The sequence below is a fragment of the Akanthomyces muscarius genome, chromosome 4 (assembly GCF_028009165.1).
Source record: "Akanthomyces muscarius strain Ve6 chromosome 4, whole genome shotgun sequence".
NCBI classification, from domain to species: Eukaryota; Fungi; Ascomycota; class Sordariomycetes; order Hypocreales; family Cordycipitaceae; genus Akanthomyces; species Akanthomyces muscarius.
In genome coordinates this window covers 4,573,243-4,593,913 of record NC_079244.1, presented here as the reverse complement: position 1 = coordinate 4,593,913, position 20,671 = coordinate 4,573,243, and the positions used below count along the sequence as shown (strand labels likewise).

The following is a 20,671-nucleotide window of genomic DNA, read 5'->3' as shown; positions in this document are numbered from 1 at the left end:
CCCCGGGGTTCCAGAACGAATCAGGTTGCTCTCAAAGAAGCCGATCACGCCGGCCAAGACCCATGTCGACGGATCGTGCGGGATACGATAGCCACGCAGACAGGGTCTCTGACAAATTGCACTTTTGCAAAAGTGGCCTCGCTGGTCTTGTTGCTTTGCCACTTACTTGCCGTAGCAGGAAGCAGCTCATCGGCCAAAACCGAACGAGGCAGGTCGCTAAACACAGATTGAATTATGCCATTCCTTATCTTTAAATATGCTGCTATTTCCGAACTATGTCTCATTGCAGAATATATTCACCAACGGCATCCCGCTTCCAGCCGTCTTCGGTAAATCTTCGTCGGCATGCCTTCACGCCATAACCTCATTGTGAAGGCAGTTGATATCGGAAAGCGGCCTGATAAACATTCAGGTCTATGAACTGAATTCCAAACTTCATTAGTGACTTCTTACAGCAGGACGTTAAGGTCATCATTGGAAAATGTTGCATTTGCTGTTCCATTGGCGCTCGCTCGGAAAGAGTGGTGACGAGGAGGCTCGAAAAAAGAGTAGTTTCTATCACGGTTGCGCTATGCGCCTTCTTCGATTAATAAAAAAAAGGCATATGTCGTTACCTCCCTTCTATTCTTACGATTTAGTCGGATATTATGAGTGAGGAAGGCTATACTGCAGCAAATCAGTAAGTAACAGGAGGTTCGTGCTGCTGTGGGTGTACGAATAATCGCGGTGTGCGATTCGTCTCCTCGCGAAAAAGCAACTGTGCAGGCGCCAACAAAAACCTCACTAAAGCTTCCATGACTGGTTCGCACTAATAACGAGAGTCCATCTGGTCGAGAGGTCGATTTGTTCTCGGTAAATTGTTTTTTCTGATGACCGGGATGGAACTGGGTCTTCCGAGCACTCTGCAGCGCGATGTGAAAATCGCTGTTGCCCGAATCTTGCGACACGATGTGTAAGCTATATCCATAATCTCGCTACTGTGATTTAATAGTAGTAAGGGATGCTCATCTAGCCCTGAAAGCTGATCTTTCTTCGTCATAATGGCAGTACTTGCTCTGTTCATGCGAACAAGTTGCGATCTGTAGGGTAGTGCGATAGAAAGGGTGACAGGGAAACCACGAAGTAGCACCGCGAACCATCGAGAGGAAAGAATCAGCGAGTATCGGATGCCGCCGTTGCCGTAAAATCTCTCGTAAAATCTCTCAAGTACATTTTGCAATTGTTGTGCAAATCTTCTGCCACTCTGTCTTGTGGTGCAGCTTCGGCGTGACACGTTCACAGTGTCGTGGGTGAGCAGAACACAACGTTTGATTGGTGACCTCAAAACAATTGTTTTTTCTGACAAGAAGAAAATCTGTCCAGGTTGCCAAATTGTTCGGGTTTGATGATAGGAACGCGCAATAGTTGCACTTCGAACCCCCCCTTCGCTGGCCACTCGGGGAGGCTGACCGCTTACAGCGGCTACACGTCCTCGCTTGTGATTTGCCTGCCCGTTGTATAGAAATGAAACCGGTTGAGCGTGGAAACGTACAACTTTGCTTGAATTTAATGGCCGCCTGCGTTGGATACAAAGGTGCCGTATACCCCCTGGACCATGACTCTTACATCTACCATTGTTTATGTTCTTGGCTTTGTCTTCACATTTTCAGTCTTCGAGCAGTTCCGTTACTACCATTGTCGGAACTAGACGTGTTACAAAGGCTTCAGATACTCTGGTGTATGGCTTAAAATACCACTGGCAGCCTTCGTCATCCTCCATGCTGAGAATGTAGGATTTTCGCTGGGCAAGCGATCGTGCTTATTCTAGTTTGTGAATTTTCTTCGACGTTTGCGCGATAGCACCGTTTGCTGAGCAGCGCTGTATCTACAGTAGTTAAATGCGCAAACTTTCTTCTGCTCTTTCGATATTTTTTTCTGTCTTTCTCTTTTTGCGCACTCCTTTGTCGTCGTCCCTTCTCTAGTTCGTCTTCCTCTTTAACGCCCCCCCCCCCCGTTCTGGGCACAATTGCATCAGCTGGCTGGCAGATGGGTATGTATTAGGCGCAGCAGGTCTTTAGCGGCGTTTGCCTCTTTCGCTAGCCAGCATTACCCAGGCCTCGTTTATTGGCGCTCACAGCGCGTAGCGTTCGCCGCGGCCGTAGGTTTAGACACGCAAGTCACTGCCCGAAGCGACGGGCTTGACGTGGCGGCCGCTTTTTGACCACCACTTTGGTAGTAACCGTCCTTGCATCGGCCCGACTAGCTGTGGTGAGACCAATCATGCAAGATTGAGGCACGGCACGCCCTGACAAGGGGGTTTCGCCGTTGTTGGACAGCTGAAGTGGCAGTAACCATGGCCTTCGCTAAGAGTTTGGAGTCGACGCTGGAATACTGTGGCAATTTAATCTGCACGGATGAGAAAGCCAGGTGTCGCGGCAAGCAAGGACCGCTTAACTCTAGACTGTTGGCTGTTTAATTTCTCATAGTCTCTGGCTTCTTCTTGAGTGGTGAACGGCTTTGAATTACTCCATGCATTCAGACAATCTCCCCTCTATCAGTAGTTCTCATGGCTATGCTACTACGTGTGGCTGGTCAGCACCTAACTCCAGCTAGGGCTCGACAGAAGCGGATTTTCGCTTCGTTACTTGCTGTGAGGCCGGGTCGGCATTGGTCTACTCTAACAAAGCGCCATTCTTTCGGAGCCCTTCGCTGTTCCATGCTCCAAAGCAGGGTGACTTTCACGTACTGCCTGGAATGGGATCTCGGTCAGCTGACGAAAGCTCTGGCTGGTAGGCAGCAGCACCGAGCTTGCCGTAGGTAGCAACCCCCCCTAAGAAGTATAGCTTTTTTATTATATTTGAATGAAATTATTCTTAGCTTACAAGTATTTACTAGTATTTACTAGTAACCTTTTCTCTCTTTTTTTAACTAATTATTAGAATATAGAGAAGTTAATAATTAAGAAGAAAACTACAAAGTACACTAAAAATCTTGTTAAGTATTTAATTATATTTTCTATAATCTTATAATTATTTTCGTTATTAATTTATGATCCTTATCCTTATAAAAAGCCCTTTCTTAGTGTCAAAAGGCTGGTCCCAGGTGGGTGTGGTGTCAAGTGGGTGCCCGACGTTAACTAAGTGCTTGTGAGCAAAACTTTGCGCAACTGGTCAGCTGGCTAGTCGCGATATAAACTGAGGATTGTCGAGTGTGGGCAGAGAGGAACTTTTGCCAAACTTAGGCAACGCCACAGATTTCCCCGTCGTGGGGGCTGACCATTGCCCACTGGACAACGCCATTACACACATGCACGGAACTCGTGTGTCAGCGTCCAGCCAGCGCAATCAGGTCGCGGCAGCCTGATCCGAGTGGGACGGGATCAGGATGGCCCCGGCCTTCCACAGCTCACTACTCAGCACAACGTCTTGTTAAGATATGAGTATGCGTCTCGTAAGCCAAGCTTATGGTTATATTGATGATGCTGGCCATTTGCTTCTTGCCTTTACCTCCCAGCTTTCCAGGTTCGACTATCGGCACCCAGACGAGAGAAAATCCTGCTACGCTTGTCCACACCGAGGCCTTTCGGTGCAAGCGACTCAGATGCCAAAATATGAAACAGGCGGTAAAAGTGATGAGAAGATGCCGTTCATTCGACGAGCAAGAGTGTTTTGTTTCCCTCTGGTACTGTTTTACTCGCTCTTCGGTCGCGCCAGGTTTCACACTCTTTCGTGGCAGAATGGACAATGGAAAGCGAGGAGCTAGATTGATTCCACTCTTTGTCACGCAAGTATCCCGGCGAAGGATGAGAGGCGCCCACTTGTCTGCAGTCCTACCTGTTGCTGTTATTAGTCTAGTTACTGCGTAGGGGCGCATCCGTTCAACAAAGGTCCCGGTCAATCACACCAACGCCAGGTAGCCTGCACGCGCACCTGAAGACATTTCTCGCTGCTGTACGGATACTCTGGACATGTCTTGGGTTATCTGCTCCATATCCCAATGTGCAGCATGCATTCTGGCCAACGCACTGAAAAAAAGGCCACGTCCAGCCGTCCCCGCGGCCAATTGCAGCGCTTCGTTACTCCTAACTAACAGCCAGATCCAGGCGCATTGGACCGCCGGGACGAATGCTTATTACGCCCTGGCGATTAAAAGCCTCTGTTGCTCCCGCTTCGCCCCCAGGATTTCCCAGATATCTCGACTTCGCACTTGCCATTCCCGGTTTCACTTTCGGCACCATCTTTGCGTCCCCCATTGCTTTACCCCATTCACCCACGGCCCAAGGGCAGACACATTCGCAATGTCGTCGCTGGCTCAGTCGAATGACTCCCTTTTTGGGCCCCAGCTACCTGGCCACTTCGACTTTACCGTCCTCTTCGAACATGCTATGCTCGGGCTGATTCCAACCGCCCTTGTCGTCTCTGTCACGCCCCTTTACCTCAAGGTTCTCCTGCATACCCAGCGTCAGGTCCGACCTGGCTACCTTTTATGGAGCAAACTGGCATGCGGCGTGGCGCTCGTCGCCATACAAGCCGCCAACATTATGCTCTGGCATAAGACTGACTACTTCCAGTCGCGTGTTACTGTTGCTACCTCGATTATGTCATTACTCGCTTCTATTTGCACGATGGCTATTATTGTAGTTACGCATATTTATTACTTACAGCCTTCTTCTTTCCTAAGCCTCCTTTTTTCCCTTACTATGATCTTCGACATTACTATGGCTCGATCATATTTTCTTCGGAACACTTTAAGCGCTATTGCAGCCCTACAAGTTTGTATTGTCGTTCTTAAGTTTTTCCTGGTTATCCTTGAGGAAGTTTCGAAGCGTGGCCTCTACCTGTCTCAGGAACTACGATCTACAGTCTCTGCTGAGACCGCCTCTGGCTTTTGGAATAGGTCACTTTTCGTCTGGTTGAATCCCTTGCTTGTTTTCGGATGGCGTAATCAATTCACGATTGATAAGTTGCCTAGTATTGGCGAGGAATTCGAGTCTGAGCGGCTCTTCGATCGATTCTCGCATCATTGGGTCAAAGGTACAATCCAATATTTTGGTTGTCCTACTTGGCAGGACTGCCCGCTCACTATAACTTGTGCTGTCTTTTGCTGACTTCACTTAGCCAATAAATCTTCTCGACTAGCTCTACTCTTGGCTTTGTTGCGCACCTTGAAATGGCAATTTGCACAAGTCCTCCTTCCTCGCCTCTTGTACATTGGCTTCGTCATCGCGCAACCCTTTCTTGTTTTACGGACAGTGGAGGCAGTCGGCCAGGAGCACACTAGCCGTGCCTCTACTAGTGGTCTTATTGGTGCTTGTGGGATTATTTACTTCGGACTCGCCGTATGTTTCACTCCAACTCGTGGTCCATCTCACCTTTTGTTGCGCATGCTTACACTTTCAGGTAACGAGAACCATTTTTGAGCACTGGGGCTTCCGCGTTGTCACATCAATTCGGGGCATACTTGTTGTGGCCGTATATGATAAAACGCAGCGTCTTAGTGCTGAAGCACTAGACGCTGGAAATGCTGTCACATTGATGAGTACAGACGTCGAGGGAACTGAGGACATTATTTCCCTTGCGTATGAGTCGTGGTCGTGTATTATTCAAGTCGCCTTTGGCATTTGGATTCTTCACACTTTCATTGGAGCCGCCTGTTTCCTCATCATTTTGCCTACTCTAGGTAAGGACACCCTCTTGGTTCCCCAGATAAACCGAGATATTGACCTACCGCTATAGCTACATTTCTTGGGTCTATTCTCACGGGCAAGAAAATCTCTGGCGCCAGGGCGGCTTGGAACGCAGAAACAGAGAACCGAGTTGCCGCTACCTCAAACATGCTTGCTCAATTAAAGAGTGTCAAGTCCATGGGCTTGTCTGGTTCTCTTCTGAAACAAATTGAGCATAAACGCGAAGTCGAGATCGCTAGGTCGCTACGGGAACGCTACTCCCTTCTATGGGTTTTCTCCTTTGGTAGGCCGCCAACACCTCGACCTTTCGAGCAGCCACTAATTGGAACGAATAGGTGCGGTTAACTTCACAGTTACCCCGGCAATCGTTTTCGCTGGGGCGTACTTTTGGACTCGCTCGGACGACCCCATGTCTGTCGCAGAAGTCTTCGCTATCCTAGCTGTATTGGCCATCTCTTCCAACCCGCTCATTGACTTATTCCGGTCTGTGACGCAATGGTCTGCGGCTTTTGCGTCTATTGCAAGAATTCAAAGATTCCTCTTAGAAAAAGATTATGTTGACCCTCGCGACGTTCCCATGGCAGCCGAAGTGGATGCTGATGGGGAGAAAGAGCCACGCTCCGCGCCTAGAAAACCGTTTGCTTTTGAACTCGCCGATGTTTCGGTCATATCCCCCACAACTGGCCCAGTTCTTCGTGAAGTGACTTTCAGAATTCCATGGGCATCACATACTATGATGTGGGGCCCTATCAACTGCGGCAAGTCTACCTTGCTCAAGCTTCTCTTGGGGGAAGTAGAACTGAATGGGGGTACCATATCTGCTGGCTCAAGAGACATAGCTTACTGCAGTCAAGAAACTTGGATTGAGAACACAACTGTCGAAAAAGTCATCACTGGAACGCGCCGATTGATGCGGCCGCTTTACAGTGAGATTGTGAGAGCGTGTGCTCTAGATGCAGACTTCCAGCAAATGCCAAATGGTGATCAAACCCAAACAGGAAGTGGCGGCTGCAACCTCAGCGGAGGTCAACGTCAACGCCTGGGCCTCGCGCGCTCTGCCTACGCCCAGAAAGACATAATGGTTCTCGACGACTTGTTCAGCTCCGTGGATCCGGAAACGGCAGGCCTTATCTTCAGTCGTCTGTTTGGACCTCAGGGTATCGTTCGCCGCTGGAACTGCACTGTCATCATGACAACAAATCGGCTTGAACTTCTAGATTTCGCAAATCAGATCTTCCAATTCTCCAAGAACGGTCGGGTTCAAGAGCAAAATGACAATGAGTCGGAGGGGTCTCCAGCTGTTGGTGAGAGCAGTGACGAAAATTCCGCAGCTGGTGATGCAGTCGGTGATCAACAGCAGGCCGGAGTGGGTGCCAGCGACAGCGAAGAAGCACAGCTGCCGTCGGTGCAAGCCAAAGAGGGCGACAATGTACCTCAGCCTCAGGATGAAGGTTCGGGTGGTGATTTGTCTGTCTACAAATATTTCCTTGGATCCGTTGGTATCTTTGCAATCCTCATCTGGGTGTTCCTTGCTATGATTGCCGCCGTTGGCGAATGGATGCCAGTGATCTTTCTGCGAATCTGGTTCGTGAAAGACCCTCAAAATGAGTTGTCATTTGTTGGTTACGGCATTCTTGCAGTTGGGTCTGTCGCCTTTAACATCTTGTGTGCTGCATTTTATTTCACATTCATCTTCCCAAAAACTACTACGGAGATGCATCGAAGGCTTCTAAAAGCTGTCCTCGGCGCCACACCCGAGTTCATCAACGACACAGACTCTGGATCATTGCTCAACAGATTCAGCCAAGATATATCTCTAGTTACACACAGACTGTCAATTCTTGTGAACCAGTTTGTCTTCTTGAGTTTCACAACGCTTGTGGAGATCGGGATGATTGCCGCCGGGTCCCCCTACGCGATACCAGTCATGTTGTTTATTTTGATGGTTTTATCCATCATCCAAGTATTTTACCTTCGAAGCTCGAGACAGTTACGCCAGCTGGAACTGGAAGCCTCTTCTTCATTATTTACCCGATTCACAGAAACAACTGAAGGTATTCATCACATTCGCAGCTTTGGTTGGCAAAAGAGCCTCCGCCGTAAGCTTTACGCTGAGCTGGATCGGTCACAAAAGCCAACCTACCTTCTATACTGTATCCAAAGATGGCTAACGCTAACAATGGATCTCACCTCGACTGTCGCTTGCCTTGCCCTCGTCAGTCTATCGCTTAAGCTTCCTCATGCGACGTCAAATGCTGCAGTGGGGCTTGCCATGCTCAGTCTCATAGGCTTTAGTAGCACGGCTACAGGCTATATTCAAACCTGGACGGCGTTCGAAACGAGCTTTGGGGCCATTCGTCGCATTAAGCTATTTGTGCTCGGCACACCCCAGGAAAAGGATACGCTCTCCGGACCTCCACTGCCAGAGAACTGGCCCACTAATGGACTGATTGACTTCAATGCGGTCTCTGCGACGTACAAGTAAGTAACATTTACGAAAGCATGCATCGTCTATCAGGAAAGCTACTGACTGCCACCTAATAGGACCACTGATGGCGTGTCTCACAAGGCACTGAACAACGCCACTGTTACTATCCCGGCAGGACAGAAAATTGGGATAATGGGCCGGACTGGAAGGTCAGTAATAGTCATCTTTCGCATACAGTTTGCCTAAATCTACTAACTGTCAATTACAGTGGCAAATCAACAGTTCTGGCTACCATACTCCGCATGGTTGAGTATGCAGGAAGTATCAGCATTGACGGGCGCAATACACGGGATGTTCCGCGCGAACTTCTTCGTTCCCGCATCACGACCATAACTCAAGAGGGTTTGCGAATTAAAGCTACACTTCGATTCAACATGTATCCATTCGAGGGCTCTCGACCAAGCGATGATGAAATAATCGATGCATTACGAAGAGTCGAGCTTTGGGACCACGCGAATCGCAATGGCGGTCTGGATGCTCAGTATTCTACTATCCGATTTACTACGGCCCAGAAGCAGCTAATGTTCCTTGCACGTGGAATACTGCACCAATCAACAGCGGGCACCAAGATTGTAATGATCGATGAAGTAACAAGCAGCTTGACGCTGGATATGGAAAGGAACATGCAGAGAATCATTGACCAAGCTTTTGCAGGCTGCACCATTCTTCTTGTGTCCCACCGCCGCGAGTCATTTCTAACAGCGGACTTCGTTCTACAATTCCGGTCTGGACAACTCTATAGTATGATGCGCCGGCGAAGTAGCACTGGAGGATGGGTGGAGGTCCAAGAATTCTAGAATGGAGAAGACGGGGAGATGGAGGAAATGGAAGCGAGTAAGAGGCGTGTTGAGCCATTTCGCTTTTTCGAATTCTTTTATTCTTTAAAGCGTTGTTTATTTATGTCACATATGTTTATACCGTGGTGCATATTTTCCCTCAAACATTCTTCTACTTTGCTTTTATTTGGCCGCACCTTCAGAGCGCGCCAATTTATGCAAGCATAGTCATAATAAAGTAATGCGGCTTTTCATCAACAGTGATCACTCGGCTAGTGTGAGCATGCACATGAGCGCTTCAGGCAGTTTGCCTGCCCAAACAGCGGGATCACCAATGCTCATGAGGCAACTGAAAGTCTGTTTCTACATCGGTCGACAAGGAGGAGATAAATGCTTGGATCAGACGGTTAAAGAAGGCAGGAGGTACTGCTGGCCCGTACATCATGGAGAACTATGGCGCAGGATGCGGCATGTACACCCGCAGTGTCCTAGAGAAGATATCAATATAATCAAGGCTCCAAAAACAAAATCACGCTGGTCAAGACCCGACGCCGCGTGGAAGCAGTGTGCGACAAGGCACGTTGCCGGCTCTACGGTTAGTGCAAGGCCCAGATGTCACTAGCAGATTTCTTGGCTATGCGTACCGAGATTGAGATAGCTTGCTGGGTTTGAGCTAATCACGCTCGGTACAGTCCGCGATTGCTCAAGAGTCGTGAGACAGCGCTCTGCGCGCTGAGAGTAGGTAGCGCCGCTACTGGCGCACTACCCCTGCAGTCCTCCAAAGAGCAAACTCCTGCGCAATTTCATATCCGGCTTTTTTTCTTTTCTTTTCTTTTGCTTACAATGCCTTGGCCGTTCTTCCTCTTCGAAAGGGAGACCTTTAGTTGCAATGTCAGCCGTATACAGTTCGATGAATACCGACTTGCGCAACACCAACCGTTCTTGTCTTTCCACTGATCAGCGTTAATACTAGACTCGTTTAGCGATCACCAGCGGGTATCACCCGCCGTAGTTTAAGCCCACGCAATCGTCTACCTCAAGCAACGGACTTGACGAAGCAGTTCGCTGTTTGAAGGCCACACCATGCTAGCAATCGTCCTTGTGTCGGCCCGAATAGCTGAGGGTCGACTGTCCGCCGGCTGGCGTTTCTCGGGGACTCGTTTAGCGGTCAACTGCGCATACCATCCGCCGCTATGTCACCCAAGCCGCCACAAAAGCGAATGGCCTGTTCGTGCTGCCATGAGACACCAGCGTCCGTCATTGCCCCCCCCCCCTCATTTCTGGAGGCCGCTCTGCAAACTTCTGCTTGTGGTGCCACAAGTCTTTGAAGGCCGCGGGCACACACACACACACACACTCTCCATCCACCTCAAAGTACGCGAGTTACATCGTTAGGCTGTAGCGCAGTCAATGTCCAGCTGGGTGTCACCCGAAGTTAACCTCGCATGCTCGGTTTCATTAGTGAATTGAACGATCTGTAATTTTGTTCCCGGACTTCGCGGATGGATCCGCGAGCCTAGGTAATAGCCAGCCTGGAACCGTAAGAACTGGAGGCCGTCTTACCTCCACCACCTCCACCAAGGCCCCTCTCCCGTTGAGTCTCAGAAAATGTGTACTACTTATCAGTTCCTATCATGTTCCAGCAAGTCGACACGGCGATAGCTGTCGACACTCTCACGCACCTTGCTTCAACCCTAGCATTTGGCATCGTCTCACTAAAGAAAGACGGGCTCAATCCGGCTTCGTCTTTAGTCGATGGCCAGGCAATTTGGACGATCGCCTTTGACATACTGTTCAGGCTGTTAAACCCACAGGGGGACCCGTGAAGCTAGCCATCTTTGGAGTGTTACTGGTAAGCCGGTGGCCGCTAATGTTAGTTCGATGCAACCCAGGCAACAGGCAAGCAACTAGGTTCCCTGGCCGGACAAACATGGTAGTCATCTGCGGGGGTCCCGAGTTCACCCCGCGTCCCTTATTCGGTCGGTATTTATACTGTGGCCCCCAACGGCAGTTAACGTTGGTAAGACATTTAGTCGCCCGAACCACAACTGCAGGCCACGTACAGGCTGTTTCCCCCTCTATCATTCTCTCTATCCCTGGTCAATTGTTACCTTTTTGTTCATTCTTTGCACGTCTGCGCACGGCCACAGAGGTATGGCCAGCATGGCGGCATCAACCTATCCCCTCTGGAGCCACCGCGTCTTGCTCTTTTTTGACTCTTCTCTCAAATCAGCAGACGCGATGCTGCATTGTGTTCCTTCGGCCATCGCTGCCACCCTGTTCCTCGTTTTTTGCCAATCGTTATCTGCACCAGCCTGTCCGTGTTCATTCGAGCCCGCTGCTGCGAACCAAACTAGTGAGATAAGCATTGCAAACCGCTTAGTTATCGTTCTCGCGCAGTCCTTGCTGATACCCGCAAAGGCAGCGTCTACTGCACTCATCGCATGCCAGGCCACCATTGCAACACTAGTCAGGTACTCGGCTAACGGCCGGGCAAGCATGGCAGCTCTCGAAGCGTCGCTTGAGCTCCTCGCTTCTATTACTGTCGGGATCATGGTGTATGTGGGACACAAGCACGCCGTCCGCTCTTCAGCACTTGTTGCCCTCTACCTCATATTCACGTTCTTCAACGATATTCGAAGAAGTCGACTATTTTTCCTGCAACCTGGTTTGTCTGTGTTCGGTAATCTTGCCGCTGGCAGTGCGGCTTTGCGTCTTTACTTGCTCGTTCTCGAGGAAATGCCCAAGAAAAACTTACTGGCTCCGGCCGGAACCCCTGACTTACAAATCCTGGGCGTCTCAACCGGATACTTCAGCAGAGTGCTTTCCTGTTATCTCAATCCAGTAGTTGTTGCCGGCTTCTATCGCCAGTTGGGCCCTCAAGATATCGGTGACTTGGACCCAGAATTCTCGTCTCAAGTGTTACACGAGAGACTCAAGAGACAGTGGGTTCGCCGCAGCAGCAATAAGTCTCGACATCGCTTACTCCTCTCCTGTCTTGGCACCTGGAAATGGGAAATTTTGCAAATCATGGCCGTTCGTCTCGTCAACATTGGCTGCCTTCTTGGGCAACCTATTCTGATGGAAGAGATCATCAAAGTCGTAGAGATACGCCGTCACCCCGACAATCATATTCCTCTGCTCAAAAGATTTGATCTCCAGGGCGCAACGGTCTTGGTTTTCGTTGGCGTGGCTGTGTCCAGAACAGCGGCAGCATACTTGTCAAACCGTCTCACAGCAAAAGTTCGTGGCGGACTCATTGCTCTGATGATGGAAAAGATTCATCATATCTGCGAGCAAGATGCGCAAAATTCGGAATTGCTCACTAATTTGAGCACCGACATTGAAATCGTCATCGAGGAACTCAGCGCATGCATTGACGTGCCTATGCTATTTCTCGAAACCTCAATCGGCATATTGTTCCTCTCGAGGTTCATTGGTAAAACTTGTTTTTTTGCTGTGTTGCCCGCTGCTGGGAACACTCTCTGCTCATTCTTCTTGGGTCGAGGGACAGTACCTGCACTGGTCAATTGGACTGAGAAAACCAAGACTAGAGTCGCGAAAACGACCGAGGTGCTGAAACAACTCCCTGGAATTAAGATGCTCGGGCTTGGACCTGTCGTGCGTGATTATATCCAGCGCCTTCGCGTCGAGGAAATGCAAGCAGCAATGCCATATCGGTATTTCATGGGCCTTCTCAACATGCTAGAGCAGTTTGCGGATCTGGGGACCCCGGCTATCGTCATTGGGGCCGCATTCGTGAGCGGTGGATTTAACGGGAAACTGGATCCCACCCGAGTGTACCCAGTGCTCGCCGGAGTCAGACTCGTTCAAGCTCCCACCAACAAAGGCGTAATGGCTTATTCATCAGTCGCGCAGTTGGTCGCATCCCTGGGCAGATTTCAAGAATTTCTGCTTCTCCCAGAGCAAACGGATTCACGCGTTAGATGGGATCCCTCGGCATCACTTGACACATTCGACGAAGTCTTGACAGACGGTGGCTCAGCAAGGAGAACACCTAAATCGCCGGCTCACAGCCCCGTAGGAATCATACAATTCGTGAACGCCAGTATTGGATTCGCGGGTGTCGAGGAAGCTCTGCTTTCTGGTATCAATTTCGTCCTCTCCAGGGGATCTGTATCGGGCATCGTCGGAGCAACGGGCTGTGGCAAGACGACTTTCCTCCGGAGCATTCTCGGTGCGGCGAAGACATTCGGCGGATTCGTCTATGTTGACCGTACAGCTATTGCCTACTGTGGCTCGACTGTATGGCTCAGAGATGTTTCTATCCGGGAAAATATCGTTGGGTATCTGCCGTTTGATCCAGTACGGTATGAAATAGCCATACAGAGTTGCCAACTCGTCGACGATTTCGCGAGACTTCCCAAGGGTGACGAGTATATTGTCGGCCCTGGTGGGCTAAACTTGAGCGGCGGTCAGCGCCAGCGCGTGTCTCTAGCTCGGGCTGTTTATTCTCGCTGCAAGATCACGATCATTGATGACGCTCTGAACTCACTTGACGGAACCACAGCTGTGGCGGTCTTACAGGCTCTCTGTGGCGTGGATGGAGTTCTCAGGCGGTCAGGGTCTACAGTGTTGCTGTCAACGTATTTACCCGAAGTCTTGAATGTTGTTGATCAAGTTATCACTTTGAACAACCAAGGACAAGTCTCATTGGATCGAAGCAGCTTTCGCAGCCCTGGCCAATACCAAACCCTGGCCAACGTCCTAGTATCGGCTATGCCCGTTATACGCGACGGAGCTGAGAACAAGGAGAAAGCGGCAATTCGGAGACTGCAATCACTCGACATCAAAAAGGTTTATCCACAAGCGAGCTACGATGGCAAGCACGATAATGACTGGAGGATGTACGTCGTTTTCATCGAAAGCATTGGAAAGTTCAAGTTCCTATGGCTGTTGGTCCTTGGAGCTCTCCTTCCTCTTTCAGAATTTCTCCCCGAATTCCACATCCGCGACTGGACTGATTACGCGCCTAACGACGCCTCCTGGCTCACTCACTATTATTTGCTCATTGGCCTTGCGTGCGCTCTAGTGACAGTGTCTTATTGGCTGCTCTACAACTACTTTGCCTTCCGTGCAGCCACCAAACTACATGAGGAGATTCTTGACACTACCATGCGTGCGACCCTGGGGTTTCTGACCACCACAAAGACTGCAGATATTCTCACCATGTTCGACGAGGATGCACGCAACTGCGCGAGGATGTTGCCGTATCATTTCTTCAGAACACTATACCAGGGCTTCTCAACATGTATGGCCGTCGCTATTGTGATCTCAGTCTCGAGATATATGTCGGTGGGGTTGCCTATTATCCTTCTGGCTCTCTACTTTATTCAGCGATTTTACCTGCGGAGCTCAAGACAGCTTCAAGAAGCTTATGTGCAAGAGAAGGCACCGCTATTCACTTTCTTTTCTGAAACAGCAAGCGGCGTATCATACATCCGCGCGTTCGGCTGGCAGGAGAGAAATATCAAGCGGGGACATGATCTCCTAGACATATCCCAAAGATCTTTCTATCTGGATTGTTGCGCTCCACAAGGGCTAGGGTTCGTGGTAAGTCTCTTGGCCGCCGGGCTGGCACTGCTCTTGGTTTCAGTTGTCATCTGGATCCCAGAGGACACTTCAGGATCCGTTGTAGGGATGTCGCTTCTGAATCTCTTTACTATACAATCGATATTTCAGTTCTTCATTCTCGCCTGGACTGGCTCAGAGATGTCGGTCGCCGTTCTCAAAAAAATGGAGAGATTCAAACGTACAACTCCCCAGGAGCCAATTCGCCCCCCACCTGAAGACCTTCCGGAAGGATGGCCCCTGGCCGGCGACGTGGAGCTATCAAATGTCTCGGCTCGGTACAGGTATATACACAATGCTGTCAACGATTGTGGCTTCAACGGCACGTCTTTGCTAATTCCTTCAACAGGGAAGCCCGAGATGTGCCACCCGTCATTCGGGATGTGTCCCTGATCATCGAACCAGGCGAAAGGATTAGCTTCGTTGGACGAAGCAGCAGGTGAGTGAATTGCACGATATTGTGTGACCCCATTCTGACATTCTATAGCGGCAAAACCTCTCTCATGCTGACTTTGCTGGGTTTCCTCCAATATTCGGGCGTGGTGGAGATTGATGGTGTCGATATTGACACTGTCACTCCAGACTTCTTGCGATCCCGTGTCATCACAATGACACAGGAAGCTGTCCAATTCAACGATACTATTCGCAGAAACCTTATCCCCTTCGACATGAATGAGGAAGAAAAGGACGACGAGTTGGCAGTCAGACAAAGAGCAAGGAGGGATACAATGCTCACACACGTCCTCCAGCAGCTCAACATCTGGAATAAGCTGAGCGACAAAGGTGGGCTGGACGCTATGCTACAGGATGTGGGTTACTCCAAAGGCGAGATGCAGCTGCTGTCTGTAGCGCGAGGCACTGTGCGCCGCCTGGAGACGGGCATCAATCTCATCATGATGGACGAGGCAACAAGCAATCTAGATCCACTTCGAGACGACGCTACACATCAGTTCATGGAACAAACATTCCAGGGCTGTACAGTCATCATCATCTCTCATCGCCAGGAAGTCATCCAAACTACGGATTGCGCCCTCAGGCTTAATGAGGGTGAGCTGATCAATGTTGAGATACCAAACAACCCCCTCACCTGGCTAGGGGCTCCTCTACCGACCCTGCCCGAGAGTGAGATGGAGGAGTCTGGCTTTGACTTTGAAGGGGGTTCTGGATCTGCCTCTCAGCCGGTGGTTATTCCCTAAAGCTGCTGGATCATCTTTGAGGGGTCACTCTGTTTTTGGCTTGTTCAAATTGGATATTTCTTTTGCATCAAGCTTTTATGCTCAACTTGAACAATATTGAACAATATGAGCCCATTTAGGCTACGTACCTTCTTTTCCAATGCTTCTCAGTGCCATGAAAGAAGCTTCGTCGTGAATCGACGAACGCCCAGAAAACTTGACTGGAATCATAGAAACGGAACTGACTAGTGCATATTACTGGGTGTACGACGTATAAAACCGTGTTTGATGTGCCTGGATGCTAACGTGCTTGGATGCTGGGGCGGCTTCGGGTCCTCAAGTGCTGGTGGAATGAGTGTCTATCGCTCCTGAGCATGCCGAGACAGGTAATTGTGACGAATAGTTTGGTATCAGATAACTTGTGAGAAAATACCAGGCAAAATGATTGTAGACTGTGCCATTGATGACCATGTTTATATTGAAGGCCAATTAGGCAAACTGACTGTGCATGACAGATAGTTATCCAGAAGCCTGAAGAGACCATACAGTTTGATGACATTGCCATGGCCATGAATTATCCTTCGGACCATGATCGGATGAAGGGGCCGACTTGCTTCTCACTGCCTCTGGGAGTAGGTTTCGGAGGAGAAGCCGGCATTTGATCTGCACGGCGCTGTGGCACTGGTGACGGCAACATCGTGTGAACCATCGACTTCATAATGCAGTAGCTTCGACTTCAATATTGCTCAACAATATGAATTTATCTGTCCCACTTCATTTAAACGTGCGCAAGCCTGGCTGCTCCCCAACCGCGCCGTGCCGAACATCCGCTGAGCCTCTGGTACAGATTTCAGCGAGCTTGCCCCCCTAAACTCCCAGGAAGTAGGGGACTCCCCGCTGTACCTAGCTACCCGGCCGCGGCCTGGAAAACAGTGGGCGTAACTTGCTTTTTAGCGTTGCTTTTCGCCGCTCAACCCCCAAATAAAGCGTCCGCCAAGTCGGCGCCTTTCGCTTCCCACTCGGAGTCTCAAACGAGCCAATACGCCATTCCGACACTCCCCCCGTTTGCTTCAATTCTATCTTGTCTTTTCCTTCTTTACTCACTTCCACAGACACCCGTCCTTTTTATTCGTCCCAACCTGCCGCATCTGGCCGCCCTTCACATTGTCAGCCCGTCATGTTGGCGGGAAGCAATGCGCGCATCCTGCGCTACATTGTTGTTGCTAGCATTGTACGTCACCCTATCGAGTTTCTCTGCTTTTTTGGCTGCCCGCCACCATGCACGCAGTCGCGCCCCTCGCTGCCCGCTCGGCGGACAGCAAACAAGAAGAACATTATAATCGGGATGCCCGGAGCCATGCATGGCTCAGATGCGCTAACACGTGAAAACCCAATAGACGTTAATGCTCTTCTACCTCTTCAACTCCCACCACGATACCCTCCCGCGACCCGTCCCTGCCCCTGATCAAGCCCGAGCCGGGTCTCAACCGAATCCGCAAAACGTTGCTGCCGTAGACCGCAACGTCGATTCTACGCAAAAGCCCATACCCGTCGATCGCGACCGCCAAGACGCCGAGTCTTCCAAGCCGCCCGCCAGCCCAAGCATGAAGGATGCGCCGTCGTCCATGCTCGACGGTACCGACCCTGGCCCCCGCGCCAACGCCACCTTTGTCACCCTCGCCCGTAACGCCGACGTATGGGATATTGCGCGCTCGATCCGCCAGGTGGAGGACCGCTTCAACCGGCGCTTCAACTACGACTGGGTCTTTCTCAACGACAAGCCCTTTGACGAAAACTTTCGCAACATTACCTCGGCGCTCGTCTCCGGCACGGCGCGCTTTGGCCAGATTCCCATTGAGCACTGGTCGGTGCCTGACTGGATCGATGAGGACAAGGCTAAAAAGGTGCGCGAGGACATGAAGGAGCGCAGAATCATCTATGGCGACTCGACCAGCTACCGCCACATGTGCCGCTTCGAGTCCGGCTTCTTCTTCCAGCACCCCATTATGCAAAACTATGACTTTTACTGGCGGGTCGAGCCCAGCATTGAGCTCTTTTGCGACATTCCCCGAGACCCCTTCCGCTTTATGAAAGAGAATGCGAAAAAGTACAGCTTCACCATCAGCCTGCTCGAGTACGTCGACACGATTCCGACGCTCTGGGACAGCACCAGGAAGTTTATGGAAAACTATCCCCAGCATGTGGCCACCGACAACTCGATGGAGTTTCTGAGTGACGATGGCGGTCAAACCTACAGCATGTGCCACTTTGTAAGTAAAAGGTGCTCGAGAAACAGTTACCAACACAAAACTAACTTGTGTCATCAGTGGTCCAACTTTGAGATTGGAAGCCTCGAGTGGATGCGCAGTGACGCCTACGTCGACTTTTTCAACTCGCTGGACCAAGACGGTGGCTTCTTCTACGAGCGCTGGGGCGATGCTCCCGTTCACTCGATCGCCGCCGGCATTCTCCTCAACAAGACAGAACTCCACTTCTTTGATGAGATTGCCTACTTCCACATGCCCTTTACGCACTGCCCCAACGATGCGCAGTCGCGGATCGACCTCAAGTGCCACTGCAACCCCAAGGACAACTTTGACTGGAGCAGGTACTCGTGCACTGCGAGGTATTTTGAGATGATGGGTTTGCAGAAGCCCGACGGCGTGGACTGAGCGTTGTCCTCTCTCCTACCCGGCAATCGCAGCCTCATGTGTGTACTACTACTTGTTGAATTATGAGGGGTTTGGCGCCATTTGTTTTTTATCCATCTTGTTTCATTTTGGCTTCCTTCTTTCAATACACAGTAAAGAGGAACTTAGCTATAAAGATATGCCCGTCGTTGGCGCCGGGAGGATCATTTGCGTTTGGGGAACGGACTATACATATCAAGACTACACGGCGTTGGCGGGGACCTAGGGTCCAGCTTGCTTTACATTTTGCCTTGACGGCCCTTGTTGTAGAATACACATTGAAGATATGACAAGAATTGTTCATATTTAGCTGTGCTAATAATTTGAAATTGAGGTGTCAAAAGCAATGTCATCTTTGAACAACTGCAGTGCAAAATGTATGCAATTGCTTTGTGTGATGTATAATACAAGTCGCCGTGCGGCGAGATATCGCTAATGCAAATTTGTACAAGATCTATACCCCTTTGTGCTGTACATAGATTCGCCTGTCCCATCTCACAATCCTTCGATGTGTCCGTTTAACCAATGGTGGCTTTTTTCGGCTTCTTTGTGCCGTACTTGCTTCGACTCGTCGCGCGGGTACCAACACCAGCCTGCAGACACGTTAGCTCATCTGACATTAATTTGGAGAATCCGCAGCCCTGAAGCCCTCCGGCGTAGAAGAACATACCAGATCCAGCGCTCCGCGAACGAGATGGTACCGCACGCCGGGGCAGTCCTGCGCGCGGCCGCCGCGCACCAGCACGACGCTGTGCTGCTGGATGTTGTGCCCCTCGCCGGGGATGTAGGCGGTGATGACGGCGCCGCTCGAGAGCTTGACGCGCGCCGTCTTGCGCTCGCCCGAGTTGGGCTTCTTGGGGCGCACGACGCCGACGCGCAGGCACACGCCCTTGAGCGCGGGAGAGCTTGTATTGGCGAGCGCGGGGGAGACGGCGTGGCGCGCGCGCTTGCCCTTGCGGATGCCGCGCAGGACCTGGTTCAGCGTGGCGGGGCGAGGGGCGGTGGTGGAAAACGCAGCGGCGGCGGCGGTTGGGATGGGCGAGGGTGTCGTCGGCTTGGTGAGGAGGATGCGGGTGGGTGGGAGGAGAGAGCTGGTGGCGGAGAGGAGAGGCCGACGGGCGGCGGGCGAAAAGAGGCTTCGCACAATGGAGCCGACCATGGTTGCGGTGGTCAGTTGAGCTCGAAGCGTGGTCGGATTGGCGGAATCGGAAGTCGATTTGGGAAGCTCGTCGGTGTCGTCGGCGCTGGAGTTGCGTCGAAAACTCCTTTGAAGGAGAGTCACGTGGTGGCCCGTCCGATTGGCGTTGCTGTGGGGCCGGGGATCGAGGGCGCGGCAGCGAGTGCGGCGCGACGTGCGGGTGTGAACGACGGAAGTGATTTTTGTAAGAATTTCGTCAAGACGAGAATTGATACTTGATCTACACTTGGTCTTTGGAATTTTTAAAGTTTTGCAGTAATTTCAACTTTGCCGTAGTCGGGCATCTGGCTTTTCGGACGTGTACTCTCTGGCTTACAATGAGATGGGCGGGGAGATTGCTCAACCACTCGACTAATGCTGCGAATGGAATAACGGGGTATTCGATTTGAAGATCTCCGATAAAAGAGCTGGCAATTCGGTAGCCGTATTATTTATACTGATAGTGCGAATGCTGGCACAAGTATCTATAGCTCACTGGATACACAGACCCTCCGATTGCAATTACATGCTTAACCGAATATGATTTTTCTTGATAGACTACAAAGACGGCCATTTCAAAAGTCAAGTTGTAATTTCTGTCTTTTTTTCTTCTTTTTTTTTTAAACAACCCTCTATCCATATCTACCGGTTCCTGCCGCCCCCGGCCTCCTCTCGGCTTAAGCTAAGCCGCTCGGCTCCCTCTCCCTCCCCACACTGAGCAAACAAACCTGACAGCGCCTTTTGCGGGCGGAAAAAGCGGGCAGCGCGGGCCCAGAGCTGCAACCGAACGCCGGCCACTATAAGGAAAGGAAGCCCGTTGCCATCCGACCGCCCTGCACCGCACCGCCGGACGTCATTTTTTCCCTTTTAAAGCACTTGGCTTTGGTGTTTCAATATATTTTTGACAAATTTTTCTTGTTACAGTTTAAAGCTTCAATAGGTCGTCGACGTCACTTTGCCATCTACCACGAAAAACATACCCGAGCCACCCCGTTGCTGTTCCGAACATCGCCCCCCCCAGAGTCGGAACACACCCAACCCAGCAACCACCACAAATCTCACCGCGTCTGCGACTCACCGGCCGACTTTTTCCTCCTTCCTCCACCCA

General features: G+C 50.8%; 4 protein-coding genes across 4 annotated transcripts; 3 read left to right on the top strand and 1 right to left on the bottom strand.

Moving 5' to 3' along the window:
• Positions 1 to 4,276: 4,276 nt before the first annotated feature.
• Positions 4,277 to 8,950, top strand: LMH87_012257 (uncharacterized protein; the record flags this gene model as incomplete). The annotated part of the gene is made up of 7 exons (XM_056201537.1): positions 4,277 to 5,012; positions 5,097 to 5,317; positions 5,379 to 5,658; positions 5,715 to 5,948; positions 6,001 to 8,146; positions 8,210 to 8,302; positions 8,362 to 8,950. The coding sequence occupies 7 exons, from the start codon at positions 4,277 to 4,279 to the stop codon at positions 8,948 to 8,950; spliced, it is 4,299 nt and encodes a 1,432-aa protein (XP_056053280.1).
• Positions 8,951 to 10,859: 1,909 nt separating this feature from the next.
• LMH87_012256 (uncharacterized protein) lies at positions 10,860 to 15,717 on the top strand (the record flags this gene model as incomplete). The annotated part of the gene is made up of 5 exons (XM_056201536.1): positions 10,860 to 10,862; positions 11,244 to 11,285; positions 11,351 to 14,805; positions 14,871 to 14,960; positions 15,009 to 15,717. The coding sequence occupies 5 exons, from the start codon at positions 10,860 to 10,862 to the stop codon at positions 15,715 to 15,717; spliced, it is 4,299 nt and encodes a 1,432-aa protein (XP_056053279.1).
• Positions 15,718 to 16,873: 1,156 nt separating this feature from the next.
• LMH87_012255 (uncharacterized protein) lies at positions 16,874 to 18,368 on the top strand (the record flags this gene model as incomplete). Its single annotated transcript, XM_056201535.1, has 3 exons — positions 16,874 to 16,927; positions 17,094 to 17,966; positions 18,024 to 18,368. 3 exons carry the CDS (start codon positions 16,874 to 16,876, stop codon positions 18,366 to 18,368), a joined length of 1,272 nt encoding a protein of 423 aa, XP_056053278.1.
• A 536-nt stretch (positions 18,369 to 18,904) lies between these two features.
• Positions 18,905 to 19,545, bottom strand: LMH87_012254 (uncharacterized protein; the record flags this gene model as incomplete). Its single annotated transcript, XM_056201534.1, has 2 exons — positions 18,905 to 18,979; positions 19,057 to 19,545. The coding sequence occupies 2 exons, from the start codon at positions 19,543 to 19,545 to the stop codon at positions 18,905 to 18,907; spliced, it is 564 nt and encodes a 187-aa protein (XP_056053277.1).
• Positions 19,546 to 20,671: the final 1,126 nt, after the last annotated feature.